Raw genomic sequence first — 23,200 nt, forward strand, 5'->3', positions numbered from 1 at the left:
AACAGTAACAGTTGACCTTAAGTTGATCTATGGAGAGTTTGAAAGTGTATATTTTGTATTTAGAAAACATTATTCAGAACAAAGGCATTTTCTGAAAGCCTATTGGCTGAGGAGGCGGAGTTAGTGAAAGGAAGATATGCAGGTGATTGACTGACACAATTCAAAATGGTCTGTGGCGTATTTGTACCCGTGCTGAGGAAGCCCAGCGCTGCGGTTCGATAGCTGGCCGTTACCACCACAATATTACCAACAGCAGCAAGGGTGGAGCCATCCAACAGTCCTGGGTTCTGATTGGCTGAAGGGTTGAAGAAGAAAACCAGGACTGGAACACGCCCCTTCTGCAGAACACAAGGTCATGTGAGGTCACAGCCCATTAAACATGTGAGGTCTGGATCATATAGTTTTTGTAAAAAATAAAATACACCACAGAACTTCAGTCTGTTTTCACAAGAACAACAATTAAAAACCAGGAGACCTTCAGGTTTGTGACGGCAAGAGCTCAGATGTTTGGAAAAGTTGTAATTTGTAAGCAGCTCATCAACGACCAATGTTTTTATAGGTTTTAGCTCAGTTAGGCCGTGACATGACATGACATATTTTAAATCAACTTTAAGTAAAGTTTACACAGAACTTTAATCTCAAATCTGTCCTCTGGCTAATTTATGCAGAAGAATTTTGGGGATGTTGTGATGGACAGAAAAAAAAACAGGATAATTAAATCAAACATGAAATGAGTTTGATTTTAAAGTAATGATGTTCAGGACCAGATGTGGTCTGAACAAACCGTCATGTAAAGTCCAACAGAACTCACCAGGCCGGCTGGACTGAAGACGTTCAGGTACAGACAGTCCTCACTGGATCCGGCAGAGTCCAGGTCACCAGGCTGGACACAGCTGGACCTTCAGGACACAAAGACACCTCACCATCAGAGCCCACACACACACACCACAGCGCCACCATGAGGACAAAACCACCACTTTACAAATAAACATTATATCTGAGATTTGGAGAAACAAACTTTAAGGAAAATATTTCATAACAAATTCATTTAGAAAGAAAACCACCACAATAAATAGTTTAGAAAACATCCTAATGCAAGAATTTATAGTATCTTCATTAGAATCAGATTCAAACTGTTTTCTTATAAGGAAGCAACCAAACAGTGATTTTAATCCAGACATTCCATTTGATGATCTCAAAGAATTTTCTGACACCGCTCAGGAAGACTCTGGAATTTTGTCTCTGGTAGTCTTTTTTTTTGGTATGAAAATGGACAGTTTACTTCTGGTTAGATGCTTCTTCAGCTAGTCATCTCACAGCAACATCACACAAAAGATCTACACTCCACAAACACATTCCCATGCGGTTCAAATCCCAGCCTGACTGGAAAATCACGAACGGCCCTTGGGCAAAGTCCTTAATCCCCAAGTTGCTCCCGGTGTGTATAGTAGAGAAGCTTGAATCTTCGACTGGACTGGGTTGCTTGACGTGAGGATGTTTTGCTTCAAATCGCAGAAGCTTCCTCAGCTAAAATTCTTGCTCTGGTGGTCTGACTTCTGTCTTGACTCTTGTAGAGAAGAATAAACAGAAGCCACAAAAGCTGGAGTGTTAAACCTAACCAGACCCCTCTTAAGGAGAGGCAGACTGCTGTGGGCTAGTGACTAAACAATAGCTCTAATTAGCACCTATTGTGCTCTAGTTAGCACCCTCCTAATGACAGGGCAGCTGTTCCTACTAATGATGGAACGGACGACTCTCCTGATGACATGAATGACTCATTACCATGAACAAAAGACTGAAACTGCTTTGACCTGAGTACCCCATTGTAAACAGGGGACAAAGCGTGTCTCAGACCCCCTCCCCGGTTAAGGCTGGGTTTCAACTGTTTCACATAGAATGCTTCCTTGACCCCTCTCTCAATGCCATTTCTTCTCTCTGGCTAAGATTTTAACTTCCTTGTCCTCAAATGTGTGGTTAGTGTCTTTAAGGTGGAGATGAACTGCAGACTGAGGTCCACTGGCGCCCTCTCTGCGGTGCTGGTATAGCCTTTTGTGTAAAGGTTGCTTAGTCTCACCTATGTAGTGTTCGTTACAGTTACAGAGTGCTGATCACCCCGAGCTTGTGTTCATGGGGGTGGTTTGAGCCAAAGAGCAGATATTGATCAGTGTGAGTGGGTTTTCTGTAAACCCCTTGAGACAGAAATTAGTTCACACTAAGGACAGGATCCCTAGTTACAAACAGAGCAATGTAGTGTATTCTATCAGATGTCAGGAAAACTGTAACAAACACTACATAGGTGAGACTAAGCAACCTTTACACAAAAGGCTATACCAGCACCGCAGAGAGGGCGCCAGTGGACCTCAGTCTGCAGTTCATCTCCACCTTAAAGACACTAACCACACGTTTGAGGACAAGGAAGTTAAAATCTTAGCCAGAGAGAAGAAATGGTTTGAGAGAGGGGTCAAGGAAGCATTCTATGTGAAACAGTTGAAACCCAGCCTTAACCGGGGAGGGGGTCTGAGACACGCTTTGTCCCCTGTTTACAATGGGGTACTCAGGTCTAAGCAGTTTCAGTCTTTTGTTCATGGTAATGAGTCATTCATGTCATCAGGAGAGTCGTCAAGGGAGCCATCAGGAGAGTCGTCCGTTCCATCATTAGGAGGGACAGCTGTCCTGTCATTAGGAGGGTGCTAACTAGAGCACAATAGGTGCTAATTAGAGCTATTGTTTAGTCACCAGCCTATAGCAGTCTGCCTCTCCTTAAGAGGGCTCTGGTTAGGTTTAAAACTCCAGCTTTTGTGGCTTCTGTTTATTCTTCTCTACAAGAGTCAAGACAGAAGTCAGACTACCAGAGCAAGAATTTTAGCTGAGGAAGCTTCTGCAATTTGAAGCGAAACATCCTCGCGTCAAGCAACCCAATCCAGTCGAAGATTCAAGCTTCTCTACTATGGAAACCACCTGGACAACTGAGAGCCTACATAGAAACATCCCGGTGTGTAGTGAACGCCTTGTATGGCAGCAGCCTGACATTGGAGTGAATGTGAGGCATTATTGTAAAGCACTTTGAGCGTCTGATTCAGATGGAAAAGCGCGACATAAATGCAGTCCATGACCTCACGACCTTTGTTGAAACACTCCTTCAGAAAAAAAACATTAAATTCTGTTCACATCACTTTTGTGTCCTCAGCTGTCGTGAATGATTACAGCCTCTAGAGAGCGCTAGTGGTGCTTTAGCTCAGTGTCCAATCGCTGATGATCCGAGTGACAGGTGGGAGGTTACCGAGGTTTTGTGGAGTCCCACGATCCCATCCAATCAGGTGGTTGAGCTGCTGTAAAGCGGAGCGATCCGATTGGAGGACGAGCATATGGAACTCCTAGAAACTGAACAACCTTCTTCCTGTCTGAGCCCAGGACAGTTTCCACAGCGACACCTTTCAGGGTTCCATGACCAGGGATAGAGACTGATGTAACCAATGGCAACAACTCTGAGGATGAGGGCAGCATGTTAGCATGGCGGAAATAAAACCGTCTGTCAAACTGTGATTGGCTCACCTGTCCTCAGGTACACCTGAGGGGCGGGCTCTCTGATGACCAGCTTACAGGAGGAGGCAGGGCTAGCTGAACCGGGGGCGGAGCTTAAACCACAGACTCTGGTGTCAGGGTAGAGGATGCAGCGAATGGCGGCATCCGTTTCACTTAGTGACAGTGCCATACAAGACTCCGCCTCCTGACAGGCTGAAACACACAGAGAGATCACAGTTCATCATTTTTCCTGCCAACACCTCTTTTAGATGTATTTTTTTTAAATACTGTGGTTACCATGGAGACACCAGTCCCTGGCCCTGCTCCGGTTGGTGGCGATGTCTCGGCTCAGGTGGATGACATCATACGTAGTCAGAGTCAGGTCAACGAGCACCGAAAACCCGTCGAGAAAACGCCACTGATCCAGAGACACTGAGACAGAAGTATTAATCAGCAGTACCGACTGCAGTAGTACCAGTTATAACAGCTGCAGCACCACCACTTCTCCTGGAGTACTATTTACACTAGTACTGTATTAATCAATCAATCAATCAATTTTATTTATATAGCACTAAATCACAACAAACAGTTGCCCCAAGGCGCTTTATATTGTAAGGCAAGGCCATACAATAATTACGTAAAAACCCAAACGGTCAAAACGACCCCCTGTGAGCAAGCACTTGGCGACAGTGGGAAGGAAAAACTCCCTTGTAACAGGAAGAAACCTCCAGCAGAACCAGGCTCAGGGAGGGGCAGTCTTCTGCTGGGACTGGTTGGGGCTGAGGGAGAGAACCAGGAAAAAGACATGCTGTGGAGGGGAGCAGAGATCGATCACTAATGATTAAATGCAGAGTGGTGCATACAGAGCAAAAAGAGAAAGAAACACTCAGTGCATCATGGGAACCCCCCAGCAGTCTAAGTCTATAGCAGCATAACTAAGGGATGGTTCAGGGTCACCTGATCCAGCCCTAACTATAAGCTTTAGCAAAAAGGAAAGTTTTAAGCCTAATCTTAAAAGTAGAGAGGGTGTCTGTCTCCCTGATCTGAATTGGGAGCTGGTTCCACAGGAGAGGAGCCTGAAAGCTGAAGGCTCTGCCTCCCATTCTACTCTTACAAACCCTAGGAACTACAAGTAAGCCTGCAGTCTGAGAGCGAAGCGCTCTATTGGGGTGATATGTACTATGAGGTCCCTAAGATAAGATGGGACCTGATTATTCAAAACCTTATAAGTAAGAAGAAGAATTTTAAATTCTATTCTAGAATTAACAGGAAGCAAATGAAGAGAGGCCAATATGGGTGAGATATGCTCTCTCCTTCTAGTCCCCGTCAGTACTCTAGCTGCAGCATTTTGAATTAACTGAATGCTTTTCAGGGAACTTTTAGGACAACCTGATAATAATGAATTACAATAGTCCAGCCTAGAGGAAATAAATGCATGAATTAGTTTTTCAGCATCACTCTGAGACAAGACCTTTCTCATTTTAGAGATATTGCGTAAATGCAAAAAAAGCAGTCCTACATATTTGTTTAATATGCGCATTGAATGACATATCCTGATCAAAAATGACTCCAAGATTTCTCACAGTATTACTAGAGGTCAGGGTAATGCCATCCAGAGTAAGGATCTGGTTAGACACCATGTTTTTAAGATTTGTGGGGCCAAGTACAATAACTTCAGTTTTATCTGAGTTTAAAAGCAGGAAATTAGAGGTCATCCATGTCTTTATGTCTGTAAGACAATCCTGCAGTTTAGCTAATTGGTGTGTGTCCTCTGGCTTCATGGATAGATAAAGCTGGGTATCATCTGCGTAACAATGAAAATTTAAGCAATGCTGTCTAATAATACTGCCTAAGGGAAGCATGTATAAAGTGAATAAAATTGGTCCTAGCACAGAACCTTGTGGAACTCCATAATTAACCTTAGTCTGTGAAGAAGATTCCCCATTTACATGAACAAATTGTAATCTATTAGATAAATATGATTCAAACCACTGCAGCGCAGTGCCTTTAATACCTATGACATGCTCTAATCTCTGTAATAAAATTTTATGGTCAACAGTATCAAAAGCAGCACTGAGGTCTAACAGAACAAGCACAGAGATGAGTCCACTGTCTGAGGCCATAATAAGATCATTTGTAACCTTCACTAATGCTGTTTCTGTACTATGATGAATTCTAAAACCTGACTGAAACTCTTCAAATAGACCATTCCTCTGCAGATGATCAGTTAGCTGTTTTACAACTACCCTTTCAAGAATTTTTGAGAGAAAAGGAAGGTTGGAGATTGGCCTATAATTAGCTAAGATAGCTGGGTCAAGTGATGGCTTTTTAAGTAATGGTTTAATTACTGCCACCTTAAAAGCCTGTGGTACATAGCCAACTAACAAAGATAGATTGATCATATTTAAGATCGAAGCATTAATTAATGGTAGGGCTTCCTTGAGCAGCCTGGTAGGAATGGGGTCTAATAGACATGTTGATGGTTTGGAGGAAGTAACTAATGAAAATAACTCAGACAGAACAATCTTATTACTGACAACAGCTGCAGAAGTAATGGTACTACAAAGTGTAATACAATGTGTACAAGAGGAGTACTTGTAGTATTCACAGTAAGTACAGTAGTTTTGAAGATTTTTACAGATATGAGAAATTATTTAAATCAAAATATTGAAATAAATTCAATTAACCAAGGTTTCTTGCATACATTTTTATCAATAATAAAATCAATATCCCCATCTAAAATAGTTTCTAAACTATACAAAAGCATTCTTTGGTGTGGAACGGAGAACATATGTTATGTAAAAGAAAAGTGGGAAAGGGAAGGAGGTCTTACAATTACAGAGGATGCTTGGGAACATATATGTCAAATACAATGGACTATAAGTGGATCAAATATTTGGCGTGAATTCTGTTGGAAGAATATCATGAGGTTCTTCATTACACCAGCTCAGAAGAAATACCGAGGGACAGGTGATGCTTGTTGGAGATGTAGCAATGAGGGAGCCAATCATTTCCATATTTTTTGGGAATGTGCGGTCATACAAGAATATTGGTCAGACATTCACTATCATTTGCAGAATGTATTTTCTGTTGTTTTCCCCTTGTCATTTGAATGCTTGTATTTAGGTAAAATAAGACTGGACAGTTTCGGTAATGACAGAAAACTTCTGTATATTTTGTTGGCACCTAGTAAGAAAGCAGTCACAAGGAAATGGCTGAAGCCAGATCGACCAACAATTGATGACTGGATCAATATTGTCAAAGAAATTTATACAATGGAAAAAATTTCTTTTCTTAAAGTGAAATTGGATGCTTTTTACATTTTTTGGTCTAAATGGATGGAATATGTGAAGCCTACGCATATAGACTTTATGTAGAAATCTCAGTAAAATGTCACGTAACCTCAGTGTTTGGACTCCCCACAATGTTCACTGATGTTCTTGAATGTTTAAAATGAAAATATGTGAAAGAGCAAACATACTGTAATTGTATACAGTGCAATGTGGAAGGTACAATATGCTTTACAATAAAAAGTAAATTTGAAAAAAAGTACAGTAGTTTTACTAATGATCAGCAGTAGAAGTAGCAGCAGTAACAGTAGTAGTACTTGCAGTAGTATCACTGCAGCAGTAACAGTAGTAGTACTTGCAGTAGTATTACTAGTGATCAGCAGAAGTAGCCGTAATAGTAGTAGTGCTTGCAGTAGTATCACTAATGATGCCTGTTAACTGTACAAGTACCAAAAATGATGTTTGTTTCTATGAGTAATACTAAATGGAGTGCAGCAATAGTAGTAGTAGTAGTACTAGTAGTACTAGTAGTAGTAGTAGTAGTAGTAGTAGTAGTAACGGTGTTTGGGTACCATTGGTTTGGAGTGGCGGCAGGCTGAAGGGAGGACAGAGAGCAGGATCCAAAGTCCACTGATTCACTGAAAGGACAAAATCCATCAGAACCGGGTTTCAAAGATCACAGTACCTTAAAAATGTGACACACTGCAGGAACTACACAATTCCTGTTCAGGACAAGTCCGGGTAAAATGGTTCCTGATTTAGACCTGAACTGTGAATGTGAATGGGGCCTGTGGGTTCAGTACCAGGTTTCTGGTACCATCCAAAGGGTTCCGGTGCGGTCTGCATGGCAGAGGGTCCGCAGTCTTGAGTCCTCCAGGTGGTCACGTCATCGTCACTGCAGGTCTGAATCCCGAGACTGATCAGAGACAGGCAGACCACATCGGAGCCGCCTACATGTGGGCAGACACACGAGGGAACTCAAAACCTGATCCATGTCACAAATGGCAGCCTGAACTAACGTGGCGCTTAAACCAACAATACAAAATGAATATCGGCTCACACTCGTTATGACGGAACTCCAACAGCAGAAAACACGGATCCTGAACCTGAATACAATCTGCTTTCTGTTTGGCCGTTTGATTTTAATGGTATTGAAACAGTACGATTTGGTACAGACTCCACAAGGCTCCTCGTGAAAACAGGAAACAGACTGAACAGTACAAACTGACCGATATACAGTGTCAGTTGGCTGATAATATTGGCGATATGAACCCTTCACAAAGATATCAGCATTATTTTGTATGTATCGCCTTGGGGCAACTGTTTGTTGTGATTTGGCGCTATATAAAAAATTGATTGATTGATCACAACGTATTTTACAAAATAAACAGTGCAGAAAAACACTGTCTGTTGAAAATGGTGCCATTATGTAGTTTGGCCACTTGGGGGTGCTTGGCTGGGACCCCCGTCACACCTTGGTCACATGAGCTCCAAGAGAAAGCTGCAAAGAGACCAGCTACTGTTCATCTTCAGCAGAGTGAACATTTTGCAGTGTCAAGAGACAAGCGGTCACAATGCTACAGCTACAGCTGTGTAAGCTGGCGTTGTGTGTTTGCTGCTTCTCTGTTTTTTCTCTTGTAACTTAATTTTTAGTGGTTTGAGTGTAATTTATTTTCCTTGGTTATGTACTTGACATATTTCTTAGTGCTTCAGTGTACGTTTTTAACCATTGTTGATTGTTTAGTGCCTTTTTTACACTGCATGATGCCGTGCTTCACTCCCTCATCTAGCGTGATGCTAAACTACTCTGCAGCTGAGCTGATCCTAAACAACAATAATGTCCCTCGGGTATCCTCACTATCAGAGAGCTTGGTGGTGACCTTAGGCAGAAGGCTAGAGGTTTGGAACGAAAATGGTACAGTTCCAAATTAGAGGTGTTCCACCTTGCTTGGTGTGATGCTATCTTAGACTATTAGCATGCACTACTGGCTGCAACACGGACGTATTATTCTGATTTGATCAATGAAAACAAGCATCAATCAATCAATCAATCAATTTTTTTTTATATAGCGCCAAATCACAACAAACAGTTGCCCCAAGGCGCTTTATATTGTAAGGCAAAGCCATATAATAATTATGTAAAACCCCAACGGTCAAAACGACCCCCTGTGAGCAAGCACTTGGCTACAGTGGGAAGGAAAAACTCCCTTTTAACAGGAAGAAACCTCCAACAGAACCAGGCTCAGGGAGGGGCAGTCTTCTGCTGGGACTGGTTGGGGCTGAGGGAGAGAACCAGGAAAAAGACATGCTGTGGAGGGGAGCAGAGATCAATCACTAATGATTAAATGCAGAGTGGTGCATACAGAGCAAAAAGAGAAAGAAACAGTGCATCATGGGAACCCCCCAGCAGTCTACGTCTATAGCAGCATAACTAAGGGATGGTTCAGGGTCACCTGATCCAGCCCTAACTATAAGCTTTAGCAAAAAGGAAAGTTTTAAGTTTTTAATCTTAAAAGTAGAGAGGGTGTCTGTCTCCCTGATCTGAATTGGGAGCTGGTTCCACAGGAGAGGAGCCTGAAAGCTGAAGGCTCTGCCTCCCATTCTACTCTTACAAACCCTAGGAACTACAAGTAAGCCTGCAGTCTGAGAGCGAAGCGCTCTATTGGGGTGATATGGTACTATGAGGTCCCTAAGATAAGATGGGACCTGATTATTCAAACCTTATAAGTAAGAAGAAGAATTTTAAATTCTATTCTAGAATTAACAGGAAGCCAATGAAGAGAGGCCAATATGGGTGAGATATGCTCTCTCCTTCTAGTCCCCGTCAGTACTCTAGCTGCAGCATTTTGAATTAACTGAAGGCTTTTTAGGGAACTTTTAGGACAACCTGATAATAATGAATTACAATAGTCCAGCCTAGAGGAAATAAATGCATGAATTAGTTTTTTCAGCATCACTCTGAGACAAGACCTTTCTGATTTTAGAGATATTGCGTAAATGCAAAAAAGCAGTCTTACATATTTGTTTAATATGCGCTTTGAATGACATATCCTGATCAAAAATGACTCCAAGATTTCTCACAGTATTACTAGAGGTCAGGGTAATGCCATCCAGAGTAAGGATCTGGTTAGACACCATGTTTCTAAGATTTGTGGGGCCAAGTACAATAACTTCAGTTTATCTGAGTTTAAAAGCAGGAAATTAGAGGTCATCCATGTCTTTATGTCTGTAAGACAATCCTGCAGTTTAACTAATTGGTGTGTGTCCTCTGGCTTCATGGATAGATAAAGCTGGGTATCATCTGCGTAACAATGAAAATTTAAGCAATACCGTCTAATAATACTGCCTAAGGGAAGCATGTATAAAGTGAATAAAATTGGTCCTAGCACAGAACCTTGTGGAACTCCATAATTAACTTTAGTCTGTGAAGAAGATTCCCCATTTACATGAACAAATTGTAATCTATTAGACAAATATGATTCAAACCACTGCAGCGCAGTGCCTTTAATACCTATGGCATGCTCTAATCTCTGTAATAAAATTTTATGGTCAACAGTATCAAAAGCAGCACTGAGGTCTAACAGAACAAGCACAGAGATGAGTCCACTGTCTGAGGCCATAAGAAGATCATTTGTAACCTTCACTAATGCTGTAACTCAAAGTTATAACTCAAAGTTTTTGTTTGACACGGTAGCATTTCTCATTCATGGACAACCACCTGTTGGTCATTTGCCTTTTTCAGCACAGGATTTCCTGGATTATTTTGAGAAGAAAACTGAAGATATTAGGTTGAGCATATCTCAGCACTCCTTGGTCCAACCACTGCATCCTGCTATTGAGGTGGACGCTACCACTGAGGTGTTACCTAGATTTACATATTTTGACAGTATCGCGCTAGGCGCTGTTAGATAATATCTGTGCTAATTCCTTATTTTATGTTAGTTATCAAGTGTTTGTCTGTGATATCTGAAAGTTTTTGAGACCTTGTTTAAAGTTTAAACATAAGAGTGAAGTTTCACTTTCCACACACACATGCAAGTGTCAGATACAGGGAGAGCTCCCCCTGTTGGTGAGAGCCAGTAACATTAGAAATATCTGACTAAGCCACACCCACTGTGACATCCACAATGGTATAAAAAATGTTGTATGACTCATTTTGCTGTTACTGTTACTGACTGACTCATTGTGACCTTTAATAAATCCAGAATGAGGAATACAGTGGTTTGGTTCTTGGTAAGGACCAGTAAGTTACATAAGGAGCCGGGAGAAATTACAGCACACTGACGAAACTCATGATGTCTAAAAACCCATCATTAGTTTTATTGTGTTATTATGTATTTTTATTGTTGTGCTCTTTTATGTTTTGCCTTTTTATTGTGTTTTAAATTGTTTTAATAAATTTTCTCTGTTTTCGGTATTGTGTTGTGTAAAGCGCCTTGAGGCGATCTCATCATGAGTTGGCACAATAAAAATGATTAAATTTGAATTTGAATTTATGCTGCTGTCAAAATAGACGAGAAATCTAATTTATGCATAAATAATCTGAGTGAAGGCAGTGTGATGTTTGGGTATATTTGAATTTATAGCTAAAATTAAAGTTTATGTTCCAACTCTAAATCATCAACCCTCAGTTACGTTTCTTTCTCTTTAGGGGTTGATAGTGAAATGTTAGCAATCATCACTATTTTTATATCAGCAGACATATCTGTACCACAAATGTTTTAATACCTACTATCTCCCCCCAACACCCCCACCAAAAAAAAAAAAAACAAACAAAAAAAAATCAGCTCTATGGAATATGAAACTCTTCAACTCCCTCTGCTGGTGAGTTTGGATACCTGTGGACTTAGTGTCTTGAACAAATCCGATTCCACGGCAACAAGGATCCTGGTCACAGCGGCGCTCACACTGCATGAAGCTGGACACACACACACACACACACACGAAGTGGAAGAAGAAACTGCTTTTTTTTTACATCAAAAACCTGCATTTTAACAGGTGTAATAATTAGAATGCTAATAACATTTCTCATAATTAAATGTCAAAATTCTTATTTGTCACATTTTGTGTAAATAACTTGGTGTCACATGATGAATGTGGAGAAAAGTGTTTTTAAGTCGATCATGTATTCTTTAAGTCGACGGTGCGATACCCGGATGACAGCGGCTTGTTTTCTTCCACACTGACTCGGCTGCGAACAGAATAAGAAACCATCTTCTGGAAGGAAACTCTCAGGTAGAAACTCTCCACCGGTCCAGACAAATCCACTAAAGCAAGCAGATGTTTGGACCTCGGTCAGTAAAGTCAGTTAACAGACATCAGGAGATTTTCATCATCACCACAAAACGTGTTTTACAAAACTGTCAAGAGACAAAAAGCAAATAAAGAAACACCCAAATTAACCTGGACACCATAAACAGGTTTCTGATTTTCCTTTAATCATCTCACTCAGACTGATCACATCCTGAGCTACAGACTGGAAGACAGCGGTTCCTGAGGCCCGCTGGTACCGGTCCATATCCTCAGGTGGGTGATTCTTTAACTACGGGCACTATTGGCCTTGTAAATGTAATTTCCACCACACCATTGCCTTATAATATAAAGCGCCTTGGGGCAACTGTTTGTTGTGATTTGGCGCTATATACATGTGCTCTGATGTCACTGTTTATCTCCATAGAAACTACCCAAACAATCTTTCATACAAACTGTTTAAAGGGACATTAGTGTTGTGGTGGAAATTACGGCAATAGTGTGGGACAACTACATTTTGTTTAAAAAAAAAAAACAGTTGTATGACATTGAATACCAATTATGTTTTGATTATTTTACTGATATTTTATTCAGAGATATTTTAAAACATTAGAAAAAACATTTCTTTACCATTCATTTTTATCATTGAAGATCAAATGTCTGGGTGTGGGACAAGCACAAAACGGCAATATGTGCATATAATGATGCTGAAAAAAGGTGAAAAAGTCATCATAGACTACTAGAACAAATTTCTTTGTTCTAGTAAAGATAACTATAAAAGTGTGAAATTTCCCCTTTTTTCTGTTTTTCATACAATATGATCAAAGGACATAATAAGTGCCCGTAGTCTAAGAATCACCCAAATATGGTTTAGTAAATGAGAATCTACAACCCCCTTGGAGCTGGTTCCGGTCTATCACAGGTTAGTTCCACAGCTCAGGCTGGTCCCCACGTAAAGCTGAGACGAGCCAGATGAAGTGACACAGATGGATAATAGATCACACAACTAGAACTGAAGACCAGTCTTGAAGTCCGTAGTTTGATTCCTTTGCCACTCAGACTTCATCCCCCTTCAGACTCAGTATTGTAACTACAACCCCTGGCAAAAATTATGGAATCACCGGCCTCAGAGGATGTTCATTCAGTTGTTTAATTTTGTAGGAAAAAAAGCAGCTCACAGACATGACACAAAACTAAAGTCATTTCAAATGGCAACTTTCTGGCTTTAAGAAACACTATAAGAAATCAAGAAAAAAAGATTGTGGCAGTCAGTAACGGTTACTTTTTTAGACCAAGCAGAGGAAAAAAATATGGAATCACTCAATTCTGAGGAATAAATTATGGAATCACCCTGTAAATTTTCATCCCCCAAAATAACACCTGCATCAAATCAGATCTGCTCATTGACATTGACCCTATGTGTCTTTTTGCATGGAATGTTTTTGCAGTTTTTGCTCTATGGCAAGATGCATTATCATCTTGAAAAATGATTTCATCATCCCCAAACATCCTTTCAATTGTCCAAAATATCAACGTAAAGTTGTGCATTTATTGATGATGTAATGACAGCCATCTCCCCAGTGCCTTTACCTGACATGCAGCCCCATATCATCAATGACTGTGGAAATTTACATGTTCTCTTCAGGCAGTCATCTTTATAAATCTCATTGGAACGGCACCAAACAAAAGTTCCAGCATCATCACCTTGCCCAATGCAGATTCGAGATTCATCACTGAATATGACTTTCATCCAGTCATCCACAGTCCACGATTGCTTTTCCTTAGCCCATTGTAACCTTGTTTTTTCTGTTTAGGTGTTAATGATGCCTTTCGTTTAGCTTTTCTGTATGTAAATCCCATTTCCTTTAGGCGGTTTCTTACAGTTCGGTCACAGACGTTGACTCCAGTTCCTCCCATTCGTTCCTCATTTGTTTTGTTGTACATTTTTCAATTTTTGAGACATATTGCTTTAAGTTTTCTGTCTTGATGCTTTGATGTCTTCCTTGGTCTACCAGTATGTTTGCCTTTAACAACCTTCCCATGTTGTTTGTATTTGGTCCAGAGTTTAGACACAGCTGACTGTGAACAACCAACATCTTTTGCAACATTGCGTGATGATTTACTCTCTTTTAAGAGTTTGATAATCCTCTCCTTTGTTTCAATTGACATCTCTCGTGCTGGAGCCATGATTCATGTCAGTCCACTTGGTGCAACAGCTCTCCAAGGTGTGTTCACTCCTTTTTAGATGCAGACTAACGAGCAGATCTGATATGATGCAGGTGTTAGTTTTGGGGGATGAAAATTTACAGGGTGATTCCATAATTCTTTCCTCAGAATTGAGTGAGTCCATATTTTTTTCCCTCTGTTTGGTCTAAAAAAGTAACCGTTACTGACTGCCACAATCTTTTTTTCTTGATTTCTTATAGTGTTTCTTAAAGCCAGAAAGTTGCCATTGAAATGACTTTAGTTTTGTGTCATGTCTGTGATCTGCTTTTTTTCTACAAAATTAAACAACTGAATGAACATCCTCCGAGGCCGGTGATTCCATAATTTTTGCCAGGGGTTGTAGAAGGCACAAGAACACACACCTTCACCAAGACTACATACTACTGGATCCAGAATCTGTTCCGGATCAACTCAAAAATTATTATTCATCTGCTCAGGAAATGTTATGGGAGTTCACTCATAAGCCTTTGAATGAAATGTTCCTGAATGCTCAAAATGATCCAAAAACATTTTCTGAACTCGGACAGTATTCACCAAATTTCATCAACCTCCAAAACGGAGTCCCTGATTTCCCAGATGGATATCAGCTCTGCAAATTTGACTGAAATCTGCTCCTTATTTTTTGAGTTATGCTGGTTCAGGGGTTAAGTGCACTTTTTCCCAGTGCAGAAGATTCCTGGTTCAAGACCCCCCCTGCCCATTCTCCATGTAATGTGGAGTTGTGTCAGGAAGGGCATCCGGTATAAAACCTGTGCCAAAATCAACATGTAAAGTGGATCTGCATGGTAAGAAAACAAGGGAGAAGCTGAAGGGAATTAATTTTATATTTTCAGTTTTCTTGTTAACAAACAGAACTATGCTACTGAAAACCTTAACCCCTTTGACCGTGATAACAAACCCTAGTTTGTCTTGGCTAAAGTTTAAACCCACATCAGACCCAGTCCCTGTTCCCTGTCTGAACCTTAGTTCCTGTACTGGACTTGGCCTCTACTTGGCTTTGATCTTGTTTTAGACCTTGACTTTAGATCTTGACTAAAACTTAACTCCAGCTTGTCTTGATCTGTGCTTCAGAACCCGTGGATCAGTCGATACAGAATTTGACTTCTGGAACAAAAGTTCAGAAGCTGGACATAAGCTCCACCCCCTGTGGACCACACCCACACACAAAAGACAGACTTGCTTTAGTTTAAAACCTTTTAGTTCACTTACCTTTGGACCCTGTTAGATTTTGGTTTGACTTGCTCTTGACTAAAATGTAACCTCTGGTTCTGGACGTCATCTGTTATTGGAGCATCTATAAAATGTTGTGTCTAACCCTCTAGATTCTGTTTTTACACTTAGTCTCGGTTCTAAATCCGGTCTGGTGCATTCGCACTACTTCAGGGCCGTCAGTACCTTTTTTGCTGTAGGTGTTGTTTGGCATCCTGTTCAGCAGGGGGCGGCACGGTCGTCGTAGTGGTTTGTTATACGCACCACAGACTGTGCTGTCGGGATGCAGGATGCAGCTGAAAAAAGCTGCTGAGTCAGCGTCTCTGAGGTCAGCGATAGAGCAGCGCTGCTCCGCGTCACAGCCTGAAACACACCGTGTTAGCCAAAACATCCTCCACCCTTTACAAGAACTTATGTTTACAACAAAGAATGACAAGAGCATACGTGTGAGACACCACAACAGTGCCTGCTGGGAGTTGTAGTTCTTCTTGTTGAGCCAGAAGGAGAGAGCAGGAAGTGTCCTCTGAGGATCCACAACCACGTCATCATCTGACAGAATGTCAAACCTGAGCCGGACTGACTCTGCACCTAAAGACACGATCAAAGTGGTTCAACTGACTGTGGACTAATACATGCCATGATACTGACACATCGGCGCCATCAAGATGTGGAAAGCAGCATCTGCACCACCATCAGTTTTGATATGAACATCAAATCGTACAAAGCATCATGGGGCTTTTTGATGGGAGTTTGGCTGACATCACTGTTCACATACCTAGTGTCTGTTTTATTCAGCCGTCAGTGTTGTTCTCTGCTCCGGGGTCTCAGGCTCAGTCCATCCAGCTTTGTGGTTTAAAAGGCATTTTCAATGATGAAATAAAGTGGAATAGATTTTGTTCTTCATTTTCGACTGCTCCCATTAGGGGGCACCACAGCAGATCAATTGTCTCCATTTCACCCTGTCCTCTGTCTCACCAACCACCTGCATGTCCTCCCTCAGCACCTCCATAAACCTTCTCTTTGGCCTCCCTCTTCTCCTGCCTGGTGGCTCCATCCTCAGCATCCTTCTCCCTATATACCCTGGGTCCCTCCTCTTTTGACTCAACCTGATGCATTTAGAAATCAGTTGTACTTGAAGTCATGCAATTCTAAAGTCAATGTTTACTTAGAGATTGAGCAATCAAAGTGTCAAAATGTTTGTTAGGCGTTAGTGCTGGTTAGCATAGCGTGTTCAGAGGTTTGTTGAATTTGTGATCAACTTCACACTGACAACAGCTGCATGGCACAAACGTACAAAGTTAATCCAACTTTAACTGGAATTTAATTTATGTTGCCAATCATGGCTGTGGCCACGCCCCCATGCTACAATAATGAGAAAGGAACAGCTTCTGGTTTTCCCAAGTGTTAGCGTGACAAATTCAGACCCCTTGAACTTATGTAAAAAGTAAGTAAGTCCCTTCGGCTGCTCCCTTGTTTGCACTTGGGGTCGCCACAGCAAATCCAAGGTGGATCTGCATTTTTGCAAAATAGAGAGATGGGCTCGTTTCCTTGTCTGACAAGAAACTCCTTAAGATGCCTCTGAATAAGGTCCTTAATCCACCGGCTGCTCCTGGCATCAGTGGCGGCTCCAGAGAATGTTTTTCTGCAGGTGCTGTGGGGGACTGTGTCATTTCTATGAGGATGCAATGAAATAAGTGTGTCATGATGGCTCTCTGCTACACCTCTGACATGTTCACGTGTGCGTGCACACACAAAGCCGCGTTCTCATCTGTGACAGTCAGTGAGGACATGCACAATGAACAAAGTCACACACAAAATCAGACGAATATCCACATGGAGTCTGTAGCCTCAACAGACGGCAAAGGAGAAAATCTGTCACCTTCCATTGATTTCAATTTAATTTATTTCATTCAATTTATTTCATTTATATAACGCCAAATCACAACAAAACTGCCTCAAGGCGCTTCACACAAGTAAGATCGCTTGTTGGTAAGGTCTAACCTTACCAACCCCTAGAGCAAGCACACAGGCAACAGTGGTAAGGAAAAACTCCCTCTGATGATTTGAGGAAGAAAGCTCCAGCAGACCAGACTCAAAGGGGTGACCCTCTGCTTGGGTCATGCTGCCGACACACTTGACAACACAAATATACAGGAAATTTTGGAAGTCCATGCTGGTGCACATGACGGGAGGCCTGCAGAAGAAGACACCACCCCCACCTCTGGATGGAGTCGCACCTTAAACAGAGAGAAAAAACAGAATCAGGCATCAGAAAGACAACAAATACAGTATAATTTGTCAGCATTAAACAACAAGAAAAACAACAAATACTAAAGTGATCACCAGCTACTAGCTCTAAGCTTCACTAAAAGACCCAGAATTTAGATAAAGTTGAGGCCGCAGCATGCACCGTTTACTAAAAAAATGAATTTAAAAGAGTAAAAAGCATAATAATATACTATACCAGTATGCTAGCCATACGAAAGGGAAAACAGGTGTGTCTTAAGTCTGGACTTGAGAACAGGGGAACGATAAGAGAAAGCTCTGTGACCCGCAGACTTCTTATTCACCTGAGGGACACAAAGTAGTCCTGCACCCTGAGAATGCAAAGTCCGGGCCGGTACGTAAGGTTTAATTAGGTCAGCTAAGTAGGGAGGGGCCAGTCAGTAAACAATTGTATTGGCTACTAGCAGAACCTTAAAATCTGATCTCAGGGGGAGATCGGATTTTATACAGTTAGAAAACTCATCTAAACAGTCATCGTAGAAACCTGATATCCGCACTCACCAGACAAAAGCAAAAGTCCCTATGCTTTTGTATAGTTTCCCATGTAATAAACACCTTGTATAAGAGATTTTGTATAAAGGATGCTCGGTCACATTGGACAAACCGTCCCGTCCCATCGTAATGTATTTCCATTAAAACCCCTTTCTTGTACCAGACAGAGCAGTCTGGACATGCCCAGTAACAGAGGTATGAAATGAAGTTCAGCACTATCACTCGCTGATTTGAGGAAAGTGGGTACCGTATTTCCTTGATCAGACCGGCCGTTAATTTTTTTCAAACCGTGTTCAGACCCGGGAACTAAACGAGGCAGGGCATAATTTAAGGCCAGAAATTGTATGTACCATAATGTTGGTTTGGAGGTTGAAATTACTCCAGAAAAAAATACTGTTCCTGCAGTAAATTGCATAAAGATGTGACGGAGAACTTTAAAAGGGTCATGTGGATGTTGACATCATTGTGTGGCCACGGAGGCACAAATCAGGCTTTAAGATTTTAAGGTACCACTCCGCAGCGGACTTAGAAAAAAGAAAAGATTGACTCGACCAAATGTAATCTTCTAACGCACATAATGTTCGGCACTTATTTAAAGCAGGCGTTCATTTTTTTCAGATGACGTTTTGACCCGGTCATTAAATGAGGCAGGTCCCGATTCAAGGTCAGGTGTTTAATCAAGGAAATACGTCAGCCTTACTGGTGCTGGGGATTCCCTGTAGATCATCCAGTGTCTCCAGACTGCAACTAATCTGTTACATGTATATAACGGATTTCGATTACAATGGACAAAATTTGCTGGGCCACCTGAATCCATTGCATGCGAGTTTTACTATATACAGTTGTATGTACAAGTTTGGGCACCCCTGAAGTTTTTCATGATTTTCCTTTATAAATCATTGGTTGTCTGGATCAGCAATTTCAGTTAAATATATAGCAGACAAACACACTGATATTTGAGAAGTGAAATGAAGTCTATAGGATTCACAGAAGGTGTGCAATAATTATTTAAATAAAACTAGGCAGGTGCATAAATGTGGGCACCCCAACATAAAAAAATACATCAATAGTTAGTAGATCCTCCTTTTGCAGAAATAACAGCCTCTAAATGCTTCCTATAGCTTCTAATGAGAGTCTGGATTCTGGTTGAAGGACCATTCTTCTTTACAAAACATCTCAGGTTTGTTGGTTTCCGAGCATGGACAGCCCGCTTAAAATCACACCACATTCCAGAATGTTGTACTTGTTCCTCTGCATGAATGTCTTAGTAGATTTTGAGCAGTGTTTAGGGTCGTTGTCTTGTTGAAAGATCCAGCCCCGGCACAACTTCAACTTTGTCACTGATTCATGAACATTGTTCTCAAGAATCTGCTGATATTGACTGGAATCCATGTCTTTAACAAAATGTCTTTAACAAAAAAATTCACTCCCCGTACAGTTGTCAGACCAAAACAGTTTTTTTTGTTTTTTTTTTGCACCAGGCTGTTAACATGTTTATTTCTGCTCTATAGTTGGATGTCTTAGAATGGGCTTCTGTGTGAATATGCTCTGTCTGGGAACCAGCCTCAAGTGGCCAGTCAAGGAACTGCAAGCAAAATGACTTCCACAATAGGGTTAAAATGCGATCTTGAGTGCTGCTGCTTGGGTTTAACTGAATCTGTGAAAATGGTGATATTCCTTGAATGGAACACTTTTTGAAAATGACAAAAAAAAAAAAAAAAAAAAAATTGGAATGGGAAGGTTCAGTTACAGTGTGGACAAGCCCTTAAAAACATGGGATGAAATTAAATGACAATAATAAATGAGCCATTATTTTCTTGGGGGTGTTATGGCTAATGCAGCGAGAGAGCTATAGCACCCCCTGGTGGCACCCCTGCATGGCTTGCAGTTGATCACGTTGCATGACAGCACATTGAAATCAGTGTGTGAGTGAATGTGTGTGATTGGGAGGGATCAGATGGAAAAGAGCAAGAGAAGTACTGTCTAAAATATCTGAAATGGGTTTTCATAGGTCAAAGTCTGGTGCCATTTATCAAAAAGCCCAAAATGAGGTTGAACACTGAGGGAAACAAAAGAGAAGATACAAACCATTCAGAGGGCTGAGCTCAGGTACTTCACAGGATAAAGATGCAGAATCAGCCGCCAACTCAGCATCTGACATCACAAAGAGATTCAGAAATGACTCAGCATGACATCACAAAGACATTTATAAACGACTCAGTGTCTGACATGACAAACATGTTTAGAAATGACAAGCATGTTTAGAAATGACTCAGCGTCCGACATGATAAACATGTTTAGAAATGACTGAGCGTCTGACATGACAAACGTGTTTAGAAATGACTCAGCATCTGACATGACAAACATCTTTAGAAACGACTCAGCATCTGACATGACAAACATCTTTAGAAACGACTCAGCATCTGACATGACAAACGTGTTTATAAACGACTCAGTGTCTGACATCAATCAATCAATCAATCAATTTTTTTATATAGCGCCAAATCACAACAAACAGTTGCCCCAAGGCGCTTTATATTGTAAGGCAAGGCCATACAATAATTATGTAAAACCCCAACGGTCAAAATGACCCCCTGTGAGCAAGCACTTGGCTACAGTGGGAAGGAAAAACTCCCTTTTAACAGGAAGAAACCTCCAGCAGAACCAGGCTCAGGGAGGGGCAGTCTTCTGCTGGGACTGGTTGGGGCTGAGGGAGAGAACCAGGAAAAAGACATGCTGTGGAGGGGAGCAGAGATCGATCACTAATGATTAAATGCAGAGTGGTGCATACAGAGCAAAAAGAGAAAGAAACACTCAGTGCATCATGGGAACCCCCCAGCATATTTGTTTAATATGCGCTTTGAATGACATATCCTGATCAAAAATGACTCCAAGATTTCTCACAGTATTACTAGAGGTCAGGGTAATGCCATCCAGAGTAAGGATCTGGTTAGACATTTGTCATGTCTGGTTGACAAATGTGTTTATAAATGACTCAGCATCTGACATGACAAACATCTTTAGAAATGGACACACACCAATTAGCTAAACTGCAGGATTGTCTTACAGACATAAAGACATGGATGACCTCTAATTTCCTGCTTTTAAACTCAGATAAAACTGAAGTTATTGTACTTGGCCCCACAAATCTTAGAAACATGGTGTCTAACCAGATCCTTACTCTGGATGGCATTACCCTGACCTCTAGTAATACTGTGAGAAATCTTGGAGTCATTTTTGATCAGGATATGTCATTCAAAGCGCATATTAAACAAATATGTAGGACTGCTTTTTTGCATTTACGCAATATCTCTAAAATCAGAAAGGTCTTGTCTCAGAGTGATGCTGAAAAACTAATTCATGCATTTATTTCCTCTAGGCTGGACTATTGTAATTCATTATTATCAGGTTGTCCTAAAAGTTCCCTAAAAAGCCTTCAGTTAATTCAAAATGCTGCAGCTAGAGTTCCTAGCCAGGCTGCTCAAGGAAGTCCTACCATTATTTAATGCTTCAATCTTAAATATGATCAATCTATCTTTGTTAGTTGGTTATGTACCACAGGCCTTTAAGGTGGCAGTAATTAAACCATTACTTAAAAAGCCATCACTTGACCCAGCTATCTTAGCTAATTATAGGCCAATCTCCAACCTTCCTTTTCTCTCAAAGATTCTTGAGAGGGTAGTTGTAAAACAGCTAACTGATCACCTGCAGAGGAATGGTCTATTTGAAGAGTTTCAGTCAGGTTTTAGAACTCATCATAGTACAGAAACAGCATTAGTGAAGGTTACAAATGATCTTCTTATGGCTTCGGACAGTGGACTTATCTCTGTGCTTGTTCTGTTGGACCTCAGTGCTGCTTTTGATACTGTTGACCATAAAATTTTATTACAGAGATTAGAGCATGTCATAGGTATTAAAGGCATTGCGCTGCGGTGGTTTGAATCATATTTGTCTAATAGATTACAGTTTGTTCATGTGAATGGGGAATCTTCTTCGCGGACTAGAGTTAATTATGGAGTTCCACAAGGTTCTGTGCTAGGACCAATTTTATTCACTTTATACATGCTTCCCTTGGGCAGTATTATTAGACGGTATTGCTTAAATTTTCATTGTTACGCAGATGATACCCAGCTTTATCTATCCATGAAGCCAGAGGATACACACCAATTAGCTAAACTGCAGGATTGTCTTACAGACATAAAGACATGGATGACCTCTAATTTCCTGCTTTTAAACTCAGATAAAACTGAAGTTATTGTACTTGGCCCCACAAATCTTAGAAACATGGTGTCTAACCAGATCCTTACTCTGGATGGCATTACCCTGACCTCTAGTAATACTGTGAGAAATCTTGGAGTCATTTTTGATCAGGATATGTCATTCAAAGCGCATATTAAACAAATATGTAGGACTGCCTTTTTGCATTTACGCAATATCTCTAAAATCAGAAAGGTCTTGTCTCAGAGTGATGCTGAAAAACTAATTCATGCATTTATTTCCTCTAGGCTGGACTATTGTAATTCATTATTATCAGGTTGTCCTAAAAGTTCCCTAAAAAGCCTTCAGTTAATTCAAAATGCTGCAGCTAGAGTGCTGACGGGGACTAGAAGGAGAGAGCATATCTCACCCATATTGGCCTCTCTTCATTGGCTTCCTGTTAATTCTAGAATAGAATTTAAAATTCTTCTTCTTACTTATAAGGTTTTGAATAATCAGGTCCCATCTTATCTTAGGGACCTCGTAGTACCATATTACCCCATTAGAGCGCTTCGCTCTCAGACTGCGGGCTTACTTGTAGTTCCTAGGGTTTGTAAGAGTAGAATGGGAGGCAGAGCCTTCAGCTTTCAGGCTCCTCTCCTGTGGAACCAGCTCCCAATTCAGATCAGGGAGACAGATACCCTCTCTACTTTTAAGATTAGGCTTAA

General features: G+C 41.0%; 1 protein-coding gene across 1 annotated transcript in view; it reads right to left on the reverse strand.

The window, feature by feature from the left end:
- The window catches only part of tg (thyroglobulin), a 143,198-nt gene that overhangs the window by 41,181 nt on the left and 78,817 nt on the right, over positions 1 to 23,200 (reverse strand). The window contains 12 exon segments of the mRNA XM_034165528.1: positions 188 to 338; positions 812 to 899; positions 3,281 to 3,485; positions 3,553 to 3,735; positions 3,820 to 3,954; positions 7,385 to 7,450; positions 7,616 to 7,762; positions 11,651 to 11,730; positions 11,965 to 12,079; positions 15,684 to 15,860; positions 15,942 to 16,085; positions 20,364 to 20,429. Coding sequence (XP_034021419.1) covers positions 188 to 338; positions 812 to 899; positions 3,281 to 3,485; positions 3,553 to 3,735; positions 3,820 to 3,954; positions 7,385 to 7,450; positions 7,616 to 7,762; positions 11,651 to 11,730; positions 11,965 to 12,079; positions 15,684 to 15,860; positions 15,942 to 16,085; positions 20,364 to 20,429 — 1,557 coding nt within the window.

This window comes from Thalassophryne amazonica, unplaced genomic scaffold (genome assembly GCF_902500255.1).
Source record: "Thalassophryne amazonica unplaced genomic scaffold, fThaAma1.1, whole genome shotgun sequence".
Taxonomy (NCBI): Eukaryota; Metazoa; Chordata; class Actinopteri; order Batrachoidiformes; family Batrachoididae; genus Thalassophryne; species Thalassophryne amazonica.